The sequence below is a fragment of the Leuciscus leuciscus genome (genome assembly GCF_965113295.1).
Source record: "Leuciscus leuciscus genome assembly, chromosome: 20".
Classification (NCBI taxonomy): domain Eukaryota; kingdom Metazoa; phylum Chordata; class Actinopteri; order Cypriniformes; family Leuciscidae; genus Leuciscus; species Leuciscus leuciscus.
This window is the reverse complement of record NC_138744.1, coordinates 15,158,828-15,176,894: the sequence shown is the minus strand read 5'-3', so window position 1 is coordinate 15,176,894 and position 18,067 is coordinate 15,158,828. Positions and strand designations below refer to the sequence as shown.

At 39.3% G+C, this 18,067-nt stretch overlaps 1 protein-coding gene across 7 annotated transcripts; it reads left to right on the top strand.

Annotated features, from left to right (window-relative positions):
• On the top strand, positions 1-17,885 carry cblc (Cbl proto-oncogene C, E3 ubiquitin protein ligase). Of its 7 annotated transcripts, none has more exons than XM_082149909.1 (12): positions 1-2,098; positions 11,752-11,898; positions 12,057-12,213; positions 12,834-12,955; positions 13,067-13,204; positions 13,293-13,380; positions 13,524-13,655; positions 14,300-14,491; positions 16,750-16,896; positions 17,065-17,120; positions 17,219-17,271; positions 17,445-17,885. In XM_082149909.1, the coding sequence occupies exons 1-12, from the start codon at positions 1,710-1,712 to the stop codon at positions 17,603-17,605; spliced, it is 1,782 nt and encodes a 593-aa protein (XP_082006035.1). In that variant the 5' UTR covers positions 1-1,709; the 3' UTR covers positions 17,606-17,885. The 7 variants fall into 7 exon arrangements, with proteins under 7 accessions (XP_082006035.1, XP_082006036.1, XP_082006034.1 ...); XM_082149910.1 differs by having other exon boundaries at positions 17,219-17,275; positions 17,449-17,885; XM_082149908.1 differs by having other exon boundaries at positions 2-2,098; positions 17,216-17,275; positions 17,449-17,885.
• The last annotated feature ends 182 nt before the right edge of the window (positions 17,886-18,067 follow it).

Sequence of the window (18,067 nt, the reverse complement as noted above, 5' to 3'; positions counted from 1 at the left end):
TTTAACAGGCTATGTATTATTCCGGGAAATCCTGACGAAAAAATAAAGGGTTACCCGAATATAAAAGTTGAAAAAAAAAATTAACTTTATTTTAATTAATAAAAACTAAAAAGGTAAAAGTTACACTTGGCATTGTCAGAGAAGCTTGTTATAAAATGTTTGTCCATTAGAGGGCCACAAAGAGCCAAATGTTTAAATCAAGTAAAATCTTGAGAAAATGTGTGCTAATACTAGCTGTCCATATGAGATTAATATCAAAGTCTCTAAATCCTTTTTGTTTGTTTTTTTATCTGTGTGAATGTGTTTAGTCTTTGATTATTATTATTATTATTCTTTTTTAACTTTATGTAGTTTTATTTTACGTTATTCTAAAAGCATTGGCTATATTGAAGATATATTTAACAGCTTAGCATGAAGAGTCATATCAATATGGTAAGCTATTAGTTTTAATGTTAATTAATTTATGTAATGGCAATGTAATTTTAAGGCCAGCCCTACAACAGCACAGAAACTCTATCTCTCCCTCTTTCTATAGTCTTTTGTTATGTGTTCAGGAAGTTGTACACACATGGTCTGTCCAATACGTCACAATTCAAACAGCGTCCCAACTGCACACAGCCCATGCAGCACAGCTCACTCACAGACACAAAAGAAAACAAACCTGTTTGTCTGCCTCTTAGCTACCCGGAAACTGATCAGAGAGAGAGAGAGAGGGAGAAAGAAAGAGAGGTGAATGTCTGCAGCTGATTTCCTGTCCTAAACCAATGTGAGTGTAAGTGCCTCTTCAAAATTTTGGACACAGAGATACATTCAGACAGACTGAGAGACACCGTATGGATGAGAGAGATAATGACTGGCAGTATGGGTGGAGTGACGGTGCAGGAGGCCGGTAGATCTGAGAGCAAAAAATGAGTATCTGAAGAATTCATGTTTTAGGGTTTCGTTTAGCTTGTTTGCAACATCTTTGTTACGGAGACCTGGCAAAAGGACACGTGAACTTTGGAGGTTTTTTTTAAATGGAGCAATAGCATATTTTTGGAGGACGTATAGGCACCAACCTGTATACTTTTTGTAAGGTGTTGCAGGTGTGTTGTTTGAATAAGTGAGCTCTTCTTGTTCTGCTCGTGAAGAATGTATCTTATGAAAGGCATCTGCCCTCACAGTGGCAATGGTGACAAACATCTCTCATCACTTCTTCGCACTTGACCGGACCTGTGGACCTCGATATGGACAATACAAGATTTTTAAACTGGATTACTGAACAAAGTTTTGCTGTGGTAAGATGATAGCTTATTTTAGAAATCATCACAATTACAGCCGCTTTTAAACTGCTGTTTCATCATTATATCATAATCAATGATAACAGGACAAAGAGTTACCAGGGAAGTGGTTTTCAGATAATTCTCTTTTCCTAAAAATAGATCTCTTTTCAGAGAATAATGGTGTAACCATTTGATAAGTCATAGCCTCAGAGGTTTTCATCTTTTCATGCTAGCTCTGCTAAAAACGATGCTCTCCATAGACTCAACTAATCATCAATTGTTGTATCATGCATACAAAAGGACAACTGAGTCAAATACACTTTAATTGTGTGAAGGAAGTGAGTACACTCAACACTATCTCAGAGAACGGCTGATTCAGACACATGTCTGAACATTAACATAGGCTGGCTAACACTCCACGTGTGACTCATCGGATACATCTCATCTATGATGGCAACAGCTAGGCGTTCAGGACCTGCAGGCCGAAGTCAAATTCTTGACGCTCCTCAATCCATGTCTCAGTCCCCCACTAGTGCGGACCGCAAAGTTCTTGATAAAGTTTTCAAGAGACTGGAGAAACTGCATAAACTGAGCACCGACCCCAGGCTGGGTCTAAAAAACAGTCCGCCATACCTGCCCGAGCTGGTGTCGGAGACCGCCACCCTCCTGACAGAAGTATGGGCTCCTTACAGGGGGTCAATGATGGCCGTGCCCCGAGGGGACGAGGGTGATTATCTGAGGATCCATATTCGCCAATTGCTGGACAAGACAGATAGAGCTGTGCTGCTGTTTAAAGATGGCAAGGAGAAGATGTTTGAAGAAACATCAAGCTACAGGTAAGACAAAGCCAAGCAATTTGGAGGTCAGTTTTTAGACTTTGCTCACTGGTCACAATATGTGTGTTCTTCAGTTGTCCAAATTCAAACATCTCAAAGACCATCAAAGTCGGCAGAATGATGTTAAAGGGGTTCTATTATGTTTTCTACTTTTTCAACTTTAGTTAGTGTGTAATGTTGCTGTTTGAGCATAAAAAAGAACTGCAAGGTTACAAAGCCACAAAGTCCACTCCAAAGGGAGATATTTTATTTAACAGAATCCCCTTTTCAAGAACTACAACAAACTGAATTTGGACTACAATGCGATTTTTCTGGGCTTCGTGAAGTCACAATGTTACTCATTTAAATAACCCCGCCCACAAAATACGTCAAAAAGGGGACAAGGCCTGGTTGAGCTACATTAGAGAAGACAGAGTTGTCGCAGTGTCAAGACGAGACACTGTTTTTACCACAACATTTCCAAAACTCATTAGTTTGACCTTCGTAAGGCTGATGAACTTAGCGTAGATACATTTTATTTTAAACACTGTTCCTGAATATTAAAACCCAAACGTTTATCTGTGCGCTGCACATTTTACGGAGAACAGCTGGTTTTCTGTAGCGTTTGTAGGCTCTCGCTCTTGTAAGACGGTTCACCTCTCCTTAGGAAAATAAACCATAGTTTTGTGATCGATTACTGTTTCTATTATCTTAGTTTTCCGACAAATATTACAACTAAATGGTGGATAACATCGTATCTATAATGTATAAAAATGTTTACAAAAAACATACCACTCAGACAGCAAAGTCTGTGCATGAAATCCGTTCTGGACGATCACTCTTGTTCGTTAACATTTTCAGAGTCTGAATCACGCTTGAATTGGTTTGAATTTGGCGCCATCGTTAATACTTAATATTTACATTTGACTAGAGGCGGTTATGAAGGGGCATGACATATCCAGAGCATGCGTTAAGCTCTGCCAATCACAACACACTGGGCCAGCTAACCAATCACAGCACATTTCGTATTTCGGAAGGACGGGCTTAATCGAAATCAGCATGTTCGAGCCAGACTGGGGAGAGAGGTGCTGTAATAATGTAAAATATGTGGAAAATAATGCGTTTTTTGAAAAGTATGATAACATATTCTAGTACACCCCAAAAACACAATCAAGACTTCATAAAAGGGCATAACAGGAACCCTTTAAAAGTTCCCAAAACAGACAGAAAGTATATAAATAGTAAAGCAGATTATTCCTGTTTGTTTTTGGTAGTTTAATCAAAATATGTACTTTAATATAGAATGGCAATTAATGTATAGTTTTTGTTATAGTTTTATAGTTTGCAATAAATAAAAAAAAAGCATAAAATGCAGGAAATTCTTCTCTGATTAAACCTCTCAACATCTCATTTCAATAAACACTGTGAAGAAGAGGCAGAAACACAAAAAGTATATAAAACTCATTCAAATGAATCAGTATGTGTTTAAATCAGTCATCAAATAAAATGACCACATTATGTGAAATGTCTGCATACTACAGAAGTACAATGCTTGGCAAAAATGTCCGCAAAAGAATGTAAATATAAATGCGTACATGTCCATACACGTATAAAGAGAGGGTCATGCGCTTCAGTTTTGCGAGGGTTGAAACTAATTTCCTAGTATACCTTACCAACAACCTGACTGCAACAAAATGGCTTATTTTCAATCTTAAGCACCAAAGATTGCAGTCCCTATTTAGTCTTGACCAAGTTTCTGGTCTGCTGTGACTACTAATGACCAGTGTGTATAGTGCAGCATTATCATGTAAATTGAGGAAACTTCCCTCTAGCAATGGAAGCCAGCAGTTTAATGTTGTTTCGGCACTACAGTGGCCATTCTGTTTACTTCCTGACTTTTTTCTTCCTGACTTTTTATTTATTTATGCATGGCAAAAAGAGAGAGAGTGAAATATAATCTTCTAATAATATATCAAGTTTAAATAACTTAAAATAAACCCAATAGATATTCAGTCTACTCTTCATTTATCTTAAAGTAACAGTAACTAAATGGCTTGTTTGCAAGGTCTGCAAATAGTTTTCTCTTCTCTTCTGTGTGAAGTGAAATAGCGAGACCTATAACCATAAACCCTAATGCTTGAAATAATTAATTGGTTTGAGGTAAACTTAAATTTAAAAAAAATGTTCCATCAAATGAACTTTTATGAGTATTTAGAACTTTCTTTTTCTTTTGAGTTCACAAAACTGACACATTAAGTAATCTGAATTGTTTAATTGTTTTGAGTTTTATGAACATGTTTCTTTTAATTTATACAAACTTACATTTAACTGAAACTGGGCTTGGATTTCTATTTCCCAGCATGTTTGGTCATGACACTCGAAAATGAGAGTAAATGCTAAAATTATTTTTTGTTGTATGTGCAAGATTAATGTTAAGTTGGAGATTTAGAAGTGTTTAATGTTTTGCTATGCTCATTTAGAAAACTTTCTGTTACGTGTTTTTTTGGGGGGGCATACATGTGACGAGTGCACAAGCTTGGTTTGAGAACAATATTATATATTGCCGTACTCATTCAGAAATTGCTATGCTATGCTAATGCTATCATTGTGTTGCCAAATTGCCAATAACCAGGTTAACATTTTCCGAATTAGCTTTAGTTAAAGTTAGCCAAGTTTCCATTACTAAAAATATTTAAGTTGAGATTACAAGATGTTTTAAGTTATGAATTAGCTTACGCAAATATTTCAAGTACAAAATAAAAATCTGCCAGTTCTGCTTAGGGCCTACTTAAATTTCTTAACTTAAACAATTTTATATAACTGATTACCACAATTATTTTTGAGTTTTGCCAACTTATACGGGTTTCCAGTGCAACAGAACACGTCTTGCTTGACCTACAAATTAATAAATGTTTCACACAGCATGTCACAACTGGAAATTTAGCGTAGAAAAACACGATCTAAAAGGAAAATGTGCCACTGTGCCATGCAGCAGAACCTGATTTCACCAAGTGCAACATGTTCAACATTCCTATCAACTAATCAGATCTGAAACAAGTTTACAGTTTATGTCAAGTTTAGTCTTACAACTAGGGTTAGGTGCTTCTACTTCAGTGTTATTCACCTATCATCTCCCTCTGATTTTAGGGATAACTATGGTTAGGGTAAGGTTTAGGGGTTTGAAATACACTGAAGAAGGAACGCGTCTAACTCGGCAAAAGCAGGGTGTGAAATACACACTGCATAATGCATACTTTAAATACACACACACACAGTGATTATGACACATGTTTAACATGTTTCATAAATAGATACAGTAGTTCACACCCCATTTCTCAAAGCATGCTAATTCATTTGACTCATTCACTATTAAAGGGAATAGAATCACCACACAAACCTATTACAGTACATGTGGGTATACATTTAGCTAATTTCACCTAGTTTGTGACTGCTTGACAATGCTGAAACCATGCCAACATGGTTAGTGGACAGGACAATATGTGTGGTGGAAACTTTAAGAACATGACTGAAGGAAAGTTCAACCCTAAGAAGCGGTGCACTGAGTTCTTTGTGGCTAAGCTAGAGATAAAAGTAGAAAGTAAGTGGTCATATTGTCTGAGTGGAAAAATCTGTTGCATACAAGCCATGGTTGGTCAGTTTAAGACCCAGGCCAGAGGGTTTATGCATATGCATTTCAACACACTAAGCCACATTAGCCACAGTCAAACAGAAATAACCTCAATGAATGTCAATTACAAGAATATTTATTATTTAAAGATTCTGTCTAATCATTATTATACTACAATGAAAAGTATACAAAACTTAATAAATATAATAAATTATAGTTTTATAAACTATAATAGACTTTCTTCAGCAGGTAACCTAACCCTAACCCTTTTGGACAAAAAAGTATAACAGATGAAGGGTGCCGATCTATGCTGTGCTGTGTAGAGGATGCTGACGTTACCATGACAACCTCTTTGATAAATTAGTAATGGAAAATTCTGTCACCAGTCTCACCACACACACTCAGGACAGGATGTATCAAAGTACTACTTCCTGTTTCTAGTAGAGTGTGTTAAGTAGAGTGTGTTGAGCTGATGACAGTTTTTTTTTTTTTTATGGTGTTTGTTTGTGCATGCAGGAATATGTTGTGTAAAAACTTGTCGACATGATTATATGACATATCAACCAACAATCATAATATTTGCAAAAATGAGTAAATAAGCACCACAGCTCTCCTGTGCAATTAGTATTTATGTCAACCTTATATACAGAAAAACTTGCAACACACTAAATATTTGTGTTCATATTTATTTATTGGCAACACTTTATATTAACTTTCATTAATAAATCATTAATAAATCATTAACAAAATTATATAATGCTTAACAGATCATTAGGTCATTCTATAGGTCATACAATGGGTCTTCTTTTGTTGTGGTGTGTAATTTTATTTATTTATTTAATAAATAAATGATTAATTATTTTATTAATAATTTATTAATAATTTGTTCATGTTTTCACAGTACCCGATTTGTAAATGTTTACAAATGTTTACTAAGCATTTAGTACCTATATGGGCATTGCATTTTTAGCTAATGTAACAACGTAAAGCATTAAGTTTAGCTAAATGGTTGCTAAAGACATAACACCACGTAATTGTAATTTGGGTGCAAAACATGTTTTATTGCCTCAACACTTAGAATACTATATCCTTAAACAGGATATTCCTTGAATCATTCATCAACAGGAGAAAACAAATATATATTTTTTCAAGAAAATACTTGTTCATTTATCAAAACAATGTAATTGTCACATTGTCAGTTCTGTCTTTCTCTGCCCCCTGCCTGTATGTTTCCATGGTTACTGATTTTATTTGGGAATGAAACACTGGCTTTAATTTGGAGACATGAGAGACAGGGTGAATTCTCCTGTACGCAGGAGGGAGTTTGAGTCAAACTGTCACCAGACTAAGGACTTTGGTGACAGTGAACGGGCCGATGAGTTTGGGAGTTAACTTGTTACATACGGAGCGAAGAGGAATATTCTTGGATGAAAGCCACACCTCTTGACCTACAACGTAAACAGGAGGCTTTGACCAGTGGCGATCGGCCTGAGCCTTAGTGCGCGCTTGCACCTGGAAGACAATCTCATGGGCTCTGCTACCCGTGTGGCGGCACCTCTGGAAGAAGGCATGAGCAGAGGGATTTCGGATTCCAGACTCGGAAAAATAGATGGCTGGTAGCCTAAGCTACACTCAAACGGAGAGAGGCCGGTGGACGATACTGGTAATGAGTTATGTGCGTACTCAACCCATGAAAGTTGCTGGCTCCAGGAGGAAGAATTCTTGGATACCAAACTTCGCAAAACTCTCTCCAAGTCTTGGTTGGCCCTCTCGTTTTGGCCATTGCTCTGGGGATGAAACCCAGAAGACAGACTGACAGTTGCCCCCAGTAATCTACAAAACTCTCTCCAGAATTTGGACACAAATCGGGGCCCCCTGTCGGAAACCACATCCATCAGGAGGCCATGAAAGAGAAAACTCAAAACGACCGAAAACCCGAGCCTGCCTGCAGTTGAGTCGTTTAGCGGATCAGATGTTTTCGAGGTTCTTGTGATCGGTCCAGACGATAAGAGGTACCCCCGACCCTTCTAACCAATGACGCCATTTCTCACAAAGCTAACTTGACTGCCAACAACTCTCTGTTACCAAGAACCGCCCCTATCCCCACTTCTGACGTGTCAACCTCCACCACGAACTGACGTGACGGATCAGGGGCTATCAGAATGGGAGCCGAAACAAAGCGGCTCTTAAGGTTGGAAAATGCAGCTTCGACTACACCAGACCACCTGAACGTCATCCTGATGGAGATCAAGGCAGTCAGGGGAGCGGCTAGTTGGCTGAAATTACGAATAAAACGTCGGTAAAAATTGGCGAACCCCAGAAACCTTTGTAGGGCCTTACGGGAATCTGGGTATGGCCAATCCACTACAGCCTTAATCTTGTCTGGCCAATCCACCACAGCCTTAATCTTGTCTGGGTACATGCGCACTCCCTCGGACGAGACAATGTAACCTAAGAAAGGAACAGACTGTGCATGAAAAGCGAATTTCTCCGCCTTGACAAAAAGCCCATTCTCTAGCAGCCTCTGGAGCACTCTCCTGACGTGCTGAACATGTTCCTGGAGAGACGAAGAAACTATCAATATGTCATCCAGGTAGACATATATGAACTGGTCGATCATGTCTCTCAGAACGTCATTAACGAGTGCGAAGACATCAACGGCAAAGGATAAGTATTCTTTACCGTGATGTTCAACCCTCAGTGGTCAATACACGGTCGCAGGGAACCATCCTTCTCCACGAAAAAGACCCCTGCCCCAGCAGGAGAAGAGTAAGGACGAATGAGCCCGGCTGCTAAAGAATCAGAAATGTATTTCTCCATGGCCTCCCTCTCTGGAGCAGAAAGCGAGTAGAACTTTCCCTTAGGCGGAGAAGTATCTAGTAGAAAAAACAGAGATTCTAATTATTGGACAAAAAACGTCCTCACGTAATAACCTAGAATACTCTCTAACACTTGATGGCTGCTCTGTCAAGTCTTCGTAGTCGGTTAAGAACCTAGGTGTGCTCTTTGATACCAATCTTTCATTTGAAAGTCACATGTCTAGTGTCTGTAAAAACGCATTTTTCCATCTTAAAAATATATCTAAATTACGTCATATGCTCTCATTGACAAATGCGGAACAATTAGTTCATGCGTTCATGACATCAAGGCTAGATTATTGTTATGCTATCACAATACAAACTACAGCTGGTCCAAATCGCAGCAGCTAGAGATGTTTATTACAGATAAAATGTTGTCGGGATAATTCCGGTTCACATGGCTACACGGAAGCGATACAAATTCTGTATTATAAATTTTAAGGCCTGACAAGTAGTTTGTTGAGGGTTGGTTTGTAAAGAAGGACTACAAGCCTGCGCTCATATATATTCAAACGCGCATACCTAAAGACTAAAGCGCCATCAGCGTTCTCACCGGTTCACGTTTTTAAAGTTTGCCCAGAGAGAACTAAAGGGTTTTCTGTTAGAAAGGTGTCGTGTTGCAGTTAATAACTAATGATCGTTGCGACAGAAGTGAATCAATCAAAACTAACTTTAGCTGGACAATAACTTTATTCTAGAGCTGCTATAAAGCCAAAACAATCTCTGTTACTTGAATTTCCTATTATCACTATAAAGCTGCTTTGAAACAATCTATGTTGTTAAAAGCGCTATATAAATGAAGGTGACTTGACTTGACTTGACTAGTAGATCTATAGCACAGTCATAGGGATGATGCGGAGGAAGAGAAGCGGCCCGGGACTTACTGAACACTTCTTTCAGGTCGAGGTACTCCTCGGGCACGTTTGACAAAATCACAGACTCATGCTGCAACACAGAACAAGACACAGACGATCAGGCAGACACAAGACAAGAGGCATAACACTGATTACTCCAGGCCGAAATGGAGCTATGGCCCAAGTCAACCCTGGGATTGTGCTGCACCAACCAGGGATGACCTAGGATGATGGGGACCAGCGGAGAGTCCATGAGCATAAAGGACAACTCCTCCATGTGGTTCCTTGATGTGATGAGGGTTATGAGAACGGTGGTGAATGATATGTCAGGAAGTTGTTGTCCGTTAAGTGCACTGACAGAAATCCTGTGAGTGAGGGAAATGATAGGGATCTGAAGGTTGTGTGCTAGTGTTTGGTCCATGAAGTTACCTTCAGCTCCCGAATCCAACAAGGCCTGGCAGTGGTGAAACTGGGTTGCCCATTGCAGTCTTACCGGGAGGAGAGTCGAAGATGATGATTTCTCTAAGGAAAGTCCGCCCAACAGTAGCCTCAGCTCTACTGCCGGGCTTGGTCTTTTACCGGGCAGTTCATCAGAAAGTGCCCGGCTCCACCGCAGTAAAGGCAAAGTCCCTTCATTCTCCGCCGTTCTCTCTCCTCCCGGGAAAGCCGAGCTCTACCCACCTGCATGGATTCGTGCTCCATTGTTGGGGCTAACCGTATTACTGATGCTGGACCTGGAATACTCGGGGTTCTCGGAAACCAAAGTCTGGCGTGCTCGCTGCTCCCATCGCTGTAGTCGTGCGTCCACACGCAGTGCCAGTTCAATAAGTCCATTGAGATCTGTGGGGAGTTCCAGCGTGAAGATCTCCTCCTGAATACGGTCAGCCAACCCATGCAGGAACACGTCCCACTGCGCCTCCTCGTTCCATTTGCTCTCTGCTGCCAATGTCCGAAACTCGATGGAATAGTCAGAGACGGGTCTGTTATCCTGACACAGATCGGCGAGCAGACGGGCCGCCTCGTGCCCCGCTACCACGCGATCAAAGACCCGCCTCATCCCCTCGGAGAGAACGCTTGGAACGAGGAACAGCACGGATGTTGGTTTTCCCACACTGCCGTTCCCCATTGAGCTGTGCGCCCTGACAGCAATGTCATAACCAATGCCACCTTAGACAGTTCCGTGGAAAACGTCAGGGGTGAAGAGAAAAGAACAACGAACATTTGGTTAGAAATGCTCTACAGAAGTTAGGCTCACCAGAGTATGCTTCAGGAGTGGGTGGGCACGGCTCATGCTGATGATTGCTGTTCGGTGGAGTGGGAGGAACGGACACCGGGGATGGCGCAGTGGGCACTCTCAGTTGTTGAAGTTGTTTGGTGAGCTCGGATACCTGCACTACCAAGGCTTGCACCGCGCGACCCGTAACAGCCATCTGTTCCTCTTGATGATCCTTTTCGAGTACTGTTGTGGGACAGAAACTCTCTCAGATCAGATGCACTCGCTGAATCCATTGACGGTCAGATCGTTCTGTCAGGATGAATGAAAGAGGATTCAGTAGCGAGTGTGAAAACAACAGAATTTATTAAAGGAGATCATCAGAATAGATGGCATGGGTCAGATAAACAGAGGTGCCCGGGAACAGTCTCTCTTCGCAGCGCATGGACGCGAATGGGCAACCCAATCCTCCGAATTCATGAACCATGACAGTTGCATTTAGTTGGTTGTTCTGTTCCTGTTTCCGAGATTCTGTTTTGTGAAGTTTTAAGTTTGTTTTTGAATAAAGCTGCTGCATTTAGATCCTGTTTCATCTCTTTTGCAACCATCTTGTAACAGTAATATAAACCGTGCTCCCTTTTAGTAATTAGACTGACGCCTGTACACTGCTGACACTGCTGACGCATACCACCAAACCTGACCCTAACCTTACCCGTATCCCACCTCAATGGCAGCTAAAGTGTTTTGCACTTTGATCATGAACACAAAGTACATTGTACCTAACAATCTTCTTTTTTTGACGTAAGTACATAGTAGTTAAAGACACCTATAAAGTCGGACCAGTCATTCTTATATTGTTAAATTTACTGTTGAAAATTCCGAACGCCTTTTTGCATTTGTACATTTTGTGAATGTGAAAAAAAGGTAATAGGTAATATGAAGTTTAATGACACTTATAGATTTTCAAGAAGTGCATGATCAAATTAATTGAAAGTCTATTGACATTTGTGAGCATTTACATTAAATAATGATCTGTTAATCAATCAACATTTATTAATGAAAGTTATTATAAAGTTTTACATATTTTTTAATCTTATGTTTTAATTTGCTTTATCTTTCAGGAGAAATCTTACTAAGTTGTCACTTCTGTTCAGCCACATGTTGAATGAACTACGAAATATGTTTCCTGGGGGACGATTTCAGGGTGATACTTATAGGGTTACAAAGACAGAGGCCAAAGATTTCTGGAGGAAGGCTTTTGGACACAAGTATGTAAATAATAAAGTATTTAATTAATAAAGTAAATAATTGATTAAATGTGTATTACTAGACTTAAAGTCTAAGTCTTTAAAGACTTTTAAACCATATGCATCCATTTTTGGACAATCATTCCCCCCCTCTCTCTCACACTCTCTCTCTCATTCAGGTGTATAGTGCAATGGAACATTTTTAAACAACAGCTGAGGAGGGTTCATTACTTCGAAGAGGGAATGGAGTCCATGGCTTTGAAGTCCACAGTTGATCTCACTTGTAACGATCACATATCCATCTTTGAGTTTGATATTTTCACCAGACTTTTTCAGGTATCCTGAGCTTGAGAACTTCTAAGGAGATCTTAAAAATAACAGGCGCATTCCATGAATATTTGTTGTGAGACTTATTAGATATGTTTGATAAACTTAGTCCTAAAAAATAAATCTGGCATGAAAAGTAGATAATTTTAACCAGATCAAATGGCCATTTTGGCCTGTTTGACCATTTGGCTGTGATTTTGATCTTCATGGGTTTATCTAACAATTAAAATTATTCAAAAGTCTTGTCATTTACTTAAAATATTATATTGATATTAGTTTTATTGTAGTAAAAAAAAAATTTATGACCAAAAACAATATTTATATCTTTGTTACACATTCAAATTATTTACAAATTCCTTTAAAAAGAGCATTATTGGACCCTTTCTACAACATTTTATTACACAAATTGATTTGTGAAGCTCCAATTTTATCTATTTAATTTTGATATATATTTTATGTTTAATCCAAAATGGGAAAACCCCATAGAAATTGAATAGAAAAACAAAACAGTTTATAAAAATATATTTATAATAAAAAGTTTGTTTGTATTTTGGTCCTTTGTCATTTTCTTCATCATGTTGTAATCACTTCAAAGCAAAAAGCTATTTAATCTTGTATTCTCCCTTTAGCCCTGGTCAACTCTGTTAAGGAACTGGAATCATTTAGCTGTAACTCACCCTGGATACATGGCGTTTCTCACCTACGACCAGGTCAGGGTCCGACTGGAGCACTATAGACATCGTCCTGGCAGGTGAGACATGCAGCAGACAAGTATTTATTATAGGATGCTTATATAGGTTTAACGTTAGACTTAGTATGGTTTAGATCTAATCTCTTACTGGCTCTCTCTGTGCATCCACAGCTACATCTTTCGTCTCAGTTGCACACAAATGGGTCAGTGGGCGATTGGTCATGTGACCAGTGATGGCAGCATTGTGCAAACCATTCCCCAGAATACACCTCTCTATCAAGCACTCATACAAGGTTTCAGGGAGGGCTGGTGTGTATTATTTTAGGAAAAAAATTACACACTGAAATTAAAGCTGTCACCATAATGCTAATATAATCTGAAATACTTCCATCTGCAGCTACTTATACCCTGATGGGCGCGACGTGAACCCTGACCTCACCAGCCTGTGCAGTCCGGCTCACAAGGGTCGAGTCAAAGTCACAGAGGTAACTGAGAGTAAATAAATGAGAGTTTCAAATGTATTTCTGATTTGCTTGTTTGTTTAATCTCTTGAATGCAAGTCCATTTTGTCTCTAATGCAAGATGGACTTTTTTTTGTCTCCTTCATTTGTTCACTTTCTCTCTTCAGGAGCAGTATGAATTATACTGTGAGATTGGCAGCACATTTCAACTCTGCAAAATCTGCACAGAACGAGACAAGGACACTCGCATTCAGCCATGCGGGCATCTGCTGTGTCAGCCCTGCTTGACTGGCTGGCAGGTAAATTATATTCTTATTGTGCTCAAACCTTTACATCTCCCATTAACACTTGGATTCACACTCGCGAGCAATTATGGTTAGGTAACACCCAAAAACCCACAGTCACCCGCTACATGATAACATGTGGTTCGTCTTGTTGGTGTAAATATAAACATTAAAAATATAACTCCTTGGAGTATAATTCTTTTAATATCAATAGACCATTAACATAAACTGATATTAAATACTTGCAAACAGCAAAGTCATTCAGAAAGCAGTACTGCATGAATTATAATGTTTGCCACAGTGTCATGGAGCGTGACCTGACTTTTTGGCTCAAGCTTCCTGCCTGTGTTTGATCAAGCATGTGTGCGTGTGTGACTGATTTTCCACTTCTCTCAAGTTCAGTCACACATCATTGCATGGTGAGATAACATTTACCTTAGAGAATAAGAGGATGTGATGCATTTCTGCAGCTCTAGAATTAATGTAACACATTCAAAGAGTAGTGCAACTCATTCTCGTAAGATGCCAAGATATAAGCTTTCTTGTGGTATGATGTTTTTGGTAACTAAGAACTAGAGTCCATAGTTTTGTTGCTTTGTGCATTAGATAAGTAAGTGAAATTGAGTTTCGAAAGTAGTGTCACTCCTTCTAATATGCAGAAGTCAGATGGACACACATGCCCCTACTGCCGCTGTGATATCAGAGGCACGGAGTCCATCCTCATTGAGCCCTACCTGCCAGTGAGAGACAGGAGGCCAGAGCGGAATGAGGAAGACGATGAAGATGAAGATGAGGAGGAGGATCATGAGGATGTGGAGCTGGTAATGAAAAAACTGGCTTGTATGAAAAAGGTGAGAGTGCGTAATTGTGGCATCAGGAAACTTTTGTTTGCCAATCTGAAACCCACATCCTTACTAAATAATCTAAAGTTCATTGAGTATTTCAACAGATTTTACCCTTATATTTTTATGTTTGTTTTATCAACCTCTTTCACACCTCACATTGTAGACCTCACACTGTCATTTCAATCAAAATGCACTTACATTAAACAAACAGGTACTCTAATTATATAAATATACAGTAGTGTAATGGCTATGGTGATTAAACTAGAAATCCACAGTACACTATTAAAATGAATATCCGTTTTCATAAATTTGTTTATGCCTAAAGTTACACTCATCGGCCACTTTATTATAGGTACAACTTGCTAGTACCGGGCTGGACCCCCATTTTCCTTCAGAACTGACTTAATTCTTCATGGCATAGATTCAACAAAGTTCTTGGAAACATTCCTCAGAGATTTTGGTCCATATTGACATGATAGCATCACACAGTTGCTGCAGATTTGTCAGCTGTAAATCCATGATGTGAATCTCCCATTCCACCACACCCTAAATGTGCTCTATTGGATTGAGATCTGGTGACTGTGGAGGCCATTTGAGTATAGTGAACTCACTGTCATGTTCAAGAAACCAGTTTGAGATGATTTGAGGTTTGTGACATGCTGGAAGTAGCCATCAGAAGATGGGTATGTGGTCATAAAGGGATGAACATGGTCAGAAATAATACTCAGGTTGGCCTTGGCGTTTAATCAATGCTCAATTGGTACTATGGGGCCCAAAGTGTGCCAAGAAAATACCCTCACACTATTACACCACCACCAGAAGCCTGAACCGTTGATACAAGCCAGGATAGATCCATGTTGTCTATGCCAAATTCTGACCCTATCTGTCTGCCACTGCAGAAATCAAGACTCATCAGACCTTGCAACTTTTTAATTTTTGGTGAGCCTGTGTGGATTGTAGCCTTGGTTTCCTGTTCTTTGCTGACAGTGGCACTGGTGTGTCTTCTGTTGCGGTAGCCCATCTGCTTCAAGTTCTGAAGTGTTGTGCATTCAGAGATGCTCTTCTGCAGACCTCAGTTGTAACGAATGGTTATTTGAGTTTCTGTTGCCTTTCTATCAGCTCGAACCAGCCTGGCCATTCTCCTCTGACCTCTGACATCAACAAGGCATTTTTGCCCACAGAACTGCCGCTCACTGTATATTTTCTCTTTTTCTGACCATTCTCTGTAAACCCTAGAGATGGTTGTGTGTGAAAATCCCAGTAGATCAGCAGTTTCCAATAATCAGACCTGCCCGTCTGGCACCAATAACCTTGCCATGTTCAAAGTCACTTAAATCACCTTTCTTCCCCATTCTGATGCTCAGTTTGAACTTGACTCAGATTGTCTTGACCATAAGTGCATCTCAAATAGGCTCCTTAGCTCCCAAGCTCGTAAATCAGTATATCGTGTATGAATCCGGGCACTGGTAAGGACCCTGGCTCACTACACATTGGGACAGTGATTACTCAATTTCCTATCTGTCTAGCAATGTGTGTTTATGCTGACATAAAAAAAAACAGTTTTCAAATATTCTATCACGCGTCATTACATGTATTGAGTTGGCAACATAAATGTGATGTGATTTACAGTAAGGACGCATAGTGAGCATCGATACTCCCAGGTTTTTGCGGTACATTGTGGGATTTTTTTTTAGGGAGCGAACATTCCACTGCATTGGATTTTTTAAAATATTGAGACAGCCCTTATAATGGCCAACTCCCTGATCAGTGCCCTGATACTGAACTAGGGAGCTGATTGAGACGCACCCCATGACTACATGCCTTAATGCAATGAGTTGCTGCCATGTGATTGGCTGATGTGTGTTAATGAACAGCTGAACCTAATAAAATGGCTGGTGAGTGTACACATTTTATTTTATTTTAACATTTTATTTTGATTAATTCATTTAGACAAATTATATAGAATTTGAAAATCGGGCATTTATTGGTTAGTGCATGGCCATGATATAAAAATATTGACTTATCCCTAATTGCTAGAATTCTACTATCGGTACAACCTTAGACCCTCTTATCAAGCATTCTCAAGTTTTTGTCAGTAATTCCAAAATGTATTGTATATCAATTTGCTTTGCTAAGAAAATGTCTGCTTAGACAATAAATGCAAATGTAGGTGTAGGTTTATCTACTTTCCTGAGTCTGTGCATTTATTTAATTTACTTTGACTTTAATAGTTGGTTAATCTCATTCCTCTCTCACTATTACAGATATCACAGGAGGAGTATCAAGTTCCCCGTTCCAGTCAGTTACCTCCTCCCCTTCCTCCCAAAAGAAATTCACTTTCCCCGTGTCCCTCTCCCAAACCACCCTCCAGATCCTTTGGCACAGGCACACGGGTCAGTCAGTCTAGTTTGGTGGGTTGTCTGTCTGTCTGTAAACGTGTTGTTTTTAAACCACTTTGTGGTTGGTATCCAAATTATGAAATGAATGTTACTTTTGTTAAGTGCATGATCCTCGGTAGTTAGTAAGTGAATTCAAACTTACTGTTATCATGAAAATCAGTTGTTATGTTTTCTCCCCAGAAAGTCAAACACAGTTCCTGGTCAGAAAACATGCTAAGACAAACTTCCTCAGATAGGTAAGAAAATATAGGTTACATGGGTAATATCCAATATTAAAAGAATGGGATTAATTTGACTCCTCCTTTCCATTCCCCATTCCAACCGGATTCAGAAGCGAGGAACTTTTGGAAGACTTCCGTCCCTCCTCTTTGCCATGTGATAGACACAGTGGGTACCATAACTAACCTTGATTCACCTCTGTATGACATGTGCTTGTGACATGTTTTCTTGAACATGACAACCATATTTGATGCTGTTGTACTGACACCTGGTGGCAGGACTTGTAGTTACATAGAGTATAAGCCATTTCTGATGAAACATTATATTCCTATCTCTCTTAGGTAGGGTGCCCTGGGAAGGGCCTTCAGAAACTGTTAAAAGGAAGAGGAGAGAGAAAAGAAGGGACAGGAAAGAAGAAGAGAGTGAGAGAGGTGTGGTGGATTCAGCATCTCTCTCAGGAAGACACTGTCATGGGGAGACCCAAGAAAACACTTCATCCTGACAGCAAAGTTTAATCTTAGACTTCAGACTGTAAAATATATTAGCAAGACAAAGCAATCGTGCGATATCATCAACACTGGACAACCAAAATTATTCAAAGGACTTAATATTTACCAGATTAAGAATGTTAGCTTGATTGATCTGCATTGACAAAGCAGAAAACACGTAGGCTAATGCTCACAGATTTTAAGACATTTTAAATCCTACCTCATGCCAACTAAATGTTTAGCGAAAAGGCACTGTTTTAATAGATCGCATTGAATAAAGAATTTAAGATAAAACAAACAACAGACTTTTTTTCTTCTTTTGCCTACAAATCTGCCGACAAACCACCTGCCAAGCTGGAATTTACATTTCAATAAAATTAGTGTTTTCGCTTCAGAAAGTTCATAAAGCGATAGAAGATTTTTTTTGATGAAAAGTTGAACCTTTTAATTATCTATAAATTGTCTTTGCTGCCCTC

Coding starts and splice junctions, on each gene's coding strand:
- cblc (XM_082149908.1), top strand. CDS start 1,710: ATGATGGCAACAGCTAGGCGTTCAGGACCTGCAGGCCGAAGTCAAATT. Junction 16,897..17,064: donor GGGTCAGTCAGTCTAGTTTG/GTGGGTTGTCTG, acceptor TTTTCTCCCCAG/AAAGTCAAACACAGTTCCTG. Junction 17,276..17,448: donor CCATGTGATAGACACAGTGG/GTACCATAACTA, acceptor TCTCTTAGGTAG/GGTGCCCTGGGAAGGGCCTT.